This window comes from Larus michahellis, chromosome 18, assembly GCF_964199755.1.
Source record: "Larus michahellis chromosome 18, bLarMic1.1, whole genome shotgun sequence".
Classification (NCBI taxonomy): Eukaryota; Metazoa; Chordata; class Aves; order Charadriiformes; family Laridae; genus Larus; species Larus michahellis.
In genome coordinates this window covers 1,441,456-1,447,455 of record NC_133913.1, presented here as the reverse complement: position 1 = coordinate 1,447,455, position 6,000 = coordinate 1,441,456, and the positions used below count along the sequence as shown (strand labels likewise).

Below are 6,000 nucleotides of genomic sequence, written 5' to 3'. Positions count from 1 at the left end.
AGGTGCTGGTCGGCTCCGCAGCCCTGTCCCATGGGGATGGGAACAGCACCGGTGCGGAGAGAAGGGGAGAAAACCTGCGAACCCTCCGCGCTGGTCCCGGGAATTTGTGCAAACCAAAGCGGCCGCTTATTTATTTTTTCCTGCCCTGTCCCTCCCCTTTCTCCCTGGTGGACTTTAGGCTCCTTTCTCTTGGCAAGGAGGTGCCAACGGGGTGAGGTGCTAGCGGGGCACCCTCGTGTCCCCTCTGCGCTGTGGGGGCTGCCGTCACCCCGGCCCACGAGGGCTCGGAGCCCGCGGCTGGGTCCCCAGCGTGGTGAGCACCGCTGTCGGGGACCGAGCCTCGGCGCGGGTGCCCCGATGCCATGGGTGCTCTGCTGCAGGGGGGGCTCTGCTGGTTACTCGTGCGGGGAATTGGCAGCTGCCAGATGCTGGGCTGGGTTGGCGGCTGGTCCCGCGGGGCCAGGTACGGTCGCGGCTCTGCTGGCGGCGTTTCCACCACCCCTTTTTTTTTTTTTCCCTTCCTTTTCCCCAACCCGCCTTTAGCAGAAGCCATAGCGCTGCCCGTGCAGGACCGTGGCAGGATGCTGCCCACCCCGCCCCACTCCCGAGAGATGCGCAAATGCCATTTTGCTGTCCCCTTTCCGGGTACATAATGCCTTGTGAGCGCTCCCCCTGAGCATCCCCCGGCCCTGCCTCTCCTGTGCCTCCCCCACGGTGCCGGCTGCCTCTCCCGCTGTCAGCGGGCAATGGCACACGGTGTGGCAACTGGGTGCCACCCGGATTGCTCCTGGCGTTTGGGCTAGCCGCCTATCGCCGAACGCAACGGAGGGGCCTTTAAGAGGGAAGCGGAGAGGGGGAGCCGTCTCCCCGCACATTAATCTATCATGAGCTAATGTGTTTTTCCCATTTGTTCCTTTGTACCTCGCCGAGCTGCGCGCTCCCCCGCGCACACACCCCGGCGCGCGCTCGCGCCCGCGCGCCCGCTCGCTCGCACTCCTGCCTCCGTCTCCCACGCGTGGCTGGGCCTGAGCCCCGCGCCCAGAGGAAGGAAAGGAAAGAAAAGAAAGCGAGCGGAGCAGAGCAGAAATGGGGAATACACCCTCTCAAGGCATGTCACTCTCACTATGTGCATCCATTCTTAAGTAGCAGGTATTTTTTTTATTTGTGTGGTTTTTTTGCCTCCTCCCTCCACATCGCCGGGGCAGTGTCGCTGATGCCCGGGGCTGGGCTGGGGGGAAACGGGGTTTGAGGGGGGTTGAAAATCGCTGCTCCCGGCGCCGGAGTTTGTTGGTTGTGAACTGACACCCAGGCGGGGTGTGCGTGGGGTTGTGATGCTCCGGAGGGGTGTGTGCGGGGCTCGGGTGCCCGCACCTGGGATGCGGTCACCCTCCCCCCCCAGCCCCAGCACAGGGGACGGAGGGGCTGGGGGATGCTGAGCGGGTGCTGGCGGTGATGCTGCTTCTCGGGGTTGTTTGTTGTCGGGGCTGCCTCGCTCCAAAGGGATAAAGTAGCTGGAGAGCATCTGTCCTAGAAACACCGGCGTGGGGAGCCGGAGCGATGGGGTGTTTGGGGGCGGGGGCTCACGGGGGACGCTCGAAGAAATCCGTTATTGTGCCGACGGCTGTTTCAGCCCCGTTGTTGCAGCGTTGTGCATTAAACACGATGTTTTGCTGACCGAGCCGGGCTGGATGCTGCCGGGCTCTGGATTTCCTTTCCCTGCGAGCCCGGGGAGAGCGATGGGTGAGGAGGAGGGATGCTGCGGGCTGCTCTCCCACCTCTCCCCTTCCCCCCCCAACCCCGCACCAGCCGCTGCTGAGACACAAAGGGCAGGACGAGCCGCGGGGCTGCGGGTCGCCCCTGCTGGGATATTTTCAGCATCCTCGCAAGGAGGAGGAAAAATCTGGCGCATCCCGGGCTGGGCTCGGGCGTGGGGGGGGAGGCGGTGGGGAGGGAAACTTAAAATAACTCCAAAGGCTGCCTGCCCTCCTCCTGCCCTGCCCGGCTGCTCCCCCCTCTCTTCGGGGTGGGGGTAAAGGAGAACCACCATGGGGTCTGCTCCCCCCCGCCGTGTGTGCATGCAGGGGTGGGTGTGTGGGTGTGCTGTGGCCACCAACGCTGCCCTGCCCCGTGCCAGCCCCGCTGGGTGACAGGGACGCGTGTCAGGCCTGTGCTGCCCGTGGCGGGGGGGGGTTGGGTGGGTGTCCCTTTGTCCGCCCGCGCCGCGGGGAGCGCCCAGCCTTCGCCCCGCAGCCTCTCCCCTCTTTGTTCTCTCCATTTTTTCGCCGTGGTGAGACAGGCTGGGGAGTGGCGACGCTTCGGCCCCCCGCGTCCGCCCGCTGCTGCCGGGGGTGGGGGTGGGGGGCGAGGGCAGCGCCCAACTCTCCGGGAAGTTGGTTTTGTCTGTGTTTGGCCCTGGGAATGCAGCCGGCATCGGCCACGGGGCCCTTGGGAGCCGAGCCCCTTGGCAGGTGTCTCAGGGGGTGGGAGGGGGTCGCATCCAGCCAGCTCTCGCTCAAGGATGGAGATGGAAAGGGTCCCTCTGCTCAGCTGGACCAGGCAGGGGGTGGGTGTCCCCTGCCCCGACGTCAGCAGGGAATTCGGCCCTTCCCCACAGCTGGGTCAGTCCCAGGGACCCCAAACTCGCTCAAGGTCTGCCAGCGCCCGGATCCTGGGGGCGCAGATGCTTTTCAGTCCATCTGGTTGCCCCATGGCTCTCACACCGCTGCCCGCACAGGGGCTGCTGGGCAGGATCCCCCCCTCCCCGCGGCAAACCCAGCCCGGGGTTCAGGGCAGTGTCCCCCACCGGTAGCTTCAGAATCCGCCTGAAGCTACACGGTCGCTCCAGCCCCAGTGGTGGCTCTTCCCTCATTTTAATGAGGAATACATTTCCGATGTGCTAATTATTTCCCACCAGACTGCCCCCGAAGCTGCCAGCGCTCACACGCCTGTGGAAATGGCTCCGTGCTCCTTCTGACAGGCGCCCAGTCCCCCCCCAGGGAGCTGCTGGTGGGCTGCGATTCCCCCCCGAGGGGGCCAGGAGGGTGGGGGGGAGCGAGTGGGGGGCCACAGGCCCTGGCAGGGCTCCCCAAGGGCTGGCGTCTGTGCAAAGGGGGCTTTAGTCTTTGTCAGGAGCCATCCCTCCCCTCCCAGCAGGATGGGCCGTGGCAGGGCAGTGGGGGGGGAGGGATGCTCACCCCATTTGTTTGGTCTGGAACGTCCTGCTCACGGTCCAGGAGATGCTCGTCCCCGTCCCAGGGAGGTGGGCTGGAATGGGGGGGGGCCAGCCTGGCTCTGGTCAGGGGGGCGACGATGCTGAGAACTGGTGTGGCGATTGCACTGACCTGGGAGGTGGTGGGGTTAGCACTGGTGGCGGTGGCGGTGGTGGGGGGGGATGTTAGGGTGAGCTCCATCCTCAGCCCTGGCTCCCCACGCAGGAAAGCTGCGCAGCTCCCCCAGAACCTGGTGTTTCCCTTTAGGGAAAGGTGGATGAAGGCTGTGTTTTGGGGGGGTGAGCCCGGGGTATGAACCTGCTCCATCCTGGCTGGACACCTCCTGGTGGGGACAACACCTCTGTCCGCCCCCCCCCTCATCGTCCTCGTCCCCTGTCCCTCCTGCCCTTCCCTGGTGCTGGCAGCATCAGGCCCAGCCTGGTGGGAAACACCCACCCGAGCTGCCTCCGCTGCCTTTTCCGCCAAGAAATTCCCCCTGCCGAAGCCTTCCCGTGGGAGCAGGGGGGCCCTGGGTGCCCTTCGCTGCTGCAGGGAGCCAGGTGGGTGCCCACGGACGGCTGGAACCCCCCACGGCCGCCACTGCCGGGGGGAGCGGGGTGGGAGGGACACAGCCTGCTGGTGCAGGGTTTAATTATAGAAATTGATTCTCCTCGTTGCCACGCATCGATCCCAGCCGGGGTGCGCGATGGCTGCCTCTGCGCCCCGGGGACACGCCGGGCACGCACAGACACGTGTGAGCCGTGTCCCACGGCGCGGAGCACAGCCCGGGGCTGCGGGGAGCGTCCCCACGCTGGGGAGGGGGACAGGGTGGCTGCGGTCCCTCTCGGGGTCGGAAGAGGAGGCGAAGGGGTGTGGGTGTCCCCAGGGTGCTGTGTGCACAGACGGGTCCCTTGAGGCTCTGGCTGTTAATATTTTATTTCCAAGCACGTCGGGGGGGGAAGAGGGAGGCTGGAGGGGTGTTTTGGAGAGGTTTGGGGGTGCAGCGGAGCGGGGTTTGAGCCTGGCACTGGGGAGCTGCGGTGCGCGAGTGGGGAGGAGGAAGGGTGCTGTGCTGCCGCCCCTGTATTGAGGGCGGGGGGAGTCCCTTTTCCAGCATTTTGCTCTGCCCCCAGTGCTGGGGTAGCATCCCCAGCTTGCTGCCAGTGAAGCACAAATTGCCCCTTGCTCCAGCCCCGCAGCTCTTGGCTTGGAGGCGCCGGACCCCCAGCAACGCAGCGTGATGGGGGCCGGCCCCCACAGAGCTTGGGGGGCTGCGCTGGGGAAGGGGCTGGATGGGAGTTGGTGGGGAGGTAGAAGGACGGAGACTCCCTTCTGTGCCAGCTCCGGGGCTGTGAAGTTCTTCCATCGCCAGTGGATCCACCACCAGAAAGAAGTTCTTCCAGCCAACCAGCTCAGGTGGCTCTTTCCCAGCAGCTGTGGTCAAGTTTTGGAACTTTTAGTATTATTATTTGGAACTCTTTATTATTATTATTATTATTTATTATTAAAACACCTGTAGGTGGGTGAGGGGAGTGACGCCTGGTGCGAGGACTCCAGGGTGGAGCGCGGAGGCTGCTTGGCCTGGCCAAGCTTTGCGGAATCCCTGGCTCCAAAAAGCAGCGAGCAATCCCGTCAGCGTCCCTTGGGGAGGGCCGGAGCCCAGCGGGGGTCCGTGCCGGTGGTTCTTACCCACCGGCCAGGCTCCCTCTCCAGCAGCGGCACGTGGGGACAGAGGTCCCAGCTCATCACCGCAAGGTTCTTCAGCTCGAGCTGGGAGAGCGTGTGCTGTTCCCCGTCAGCTGCGCTTGCTCCCCATCAACGGTCCTCATCAGCCCCCCTCCTGGCTGTGCCAGGCTGCAGGTGCACCCGGGCTCAGAGAGGCACTCGGCAAAGGAGCTTAAATGCTTGTTAAAAAATTACTGATTTGCTCCTCGCCGCCCAATGGGGATAATAAAACTTTGCTGTCAGCTGTTTTTATTTTTTTCCCTCCCCCTGCGTGGTTTCCACTTTCAGAATAAATGCAAATGAAGATTTTTTTTTTTTTTTTTTTTTTAAATTCATCTCCAACAGAAGGACTGATGGAGAGGGCTGGGTGGGGGCGGGAGGAAGAGGAAGGGGGGGGCATGACAAACACTTATGGTTTGTTTGTTTTTTTTCTCCCCCCCAACCCTGATGCTGAAATATTCTGATTGCGAAGGGAGGGGAGCGAAGGAAGATGATGCATTTGGGCTCCCAGCGCAGCTCGTGGCTCCAGGCTGGGAAATGCAGCATCTGCACCCCAGCCCCAAACTGGGAACCGGTATTCCAGCATAACTGGGAAAGGGGAGTCAAAGAGCAGCTTCTCTTCCAGTCCCACCCGCGTAGCCCCTTGCTCGGGTCACCCCGTCCTGTCCCAGTGCTCGCACCTTGGAAAGGGACATCTGGGAAAGGCCGGTGGACGGAGGCGAGGGCTCCCGGGGCTGTGGCTCCTGGCACCGCTCGCCCTGGCGCTTCCCTGCCCTCCGCTCCTGCCAGCGGCCGCTCCGGCTGCCGGCGGGGGCTCTCCTCCACCTCAGGTTCATATATTTCAATTACAGCCCGTTAAAAGCCTCCGTTTTTCAGGAGCTGCCCAGATTTAGGAGCTGCTGGGATTTATGGCTCCCCTCCTGCAGCCAGCCCGGGCATCCTCCTGCCTTTCCCTGAGCTACAGCTCTCCCTGCGGGGCTGCGGCCCCACAGAGCGCTGTGGGTCAGCCCCCAGCCCCACAGAGCGCCGTGGGTCAGCCCCCAGCCCCATGAGACCTTACCCACCT

At 63.9% G+C, this 6,000-nt stretch overlaps 1 protein-coding gene across 3 annotated transcripts in view; it reads left to right on the top strand.

Moving 5' to 3' along the window:
* Nucleotides 1-842: 842 nt before the first annotated feature.
* The window catches only part of SRCIN1 (SRC kinase signaling inhibitor 1), an 84,871-nt gene continuing 79,713 nt past the window's right edge, over nt 843-6,000 (top strand). For 2 of the 3 annotated variants that reach the window (XM_074561920.1, XM_074561919.1), the window contains exon 1: nt 843-1,149. Coding sequence is in view for 1 of the 3 variants with exons in the window: in XM_074561918.1 (XP_074418019.1) it covers nt 1,087-1,108 (22 nt within the window). In the remaining 2 variants the exon portion in view is untranslated. The remainder of the gene's footprint in view (nt 1,150-6,000) is intronic. The other variant, XM_074561918.1, reaches the window with a different exon arrangement.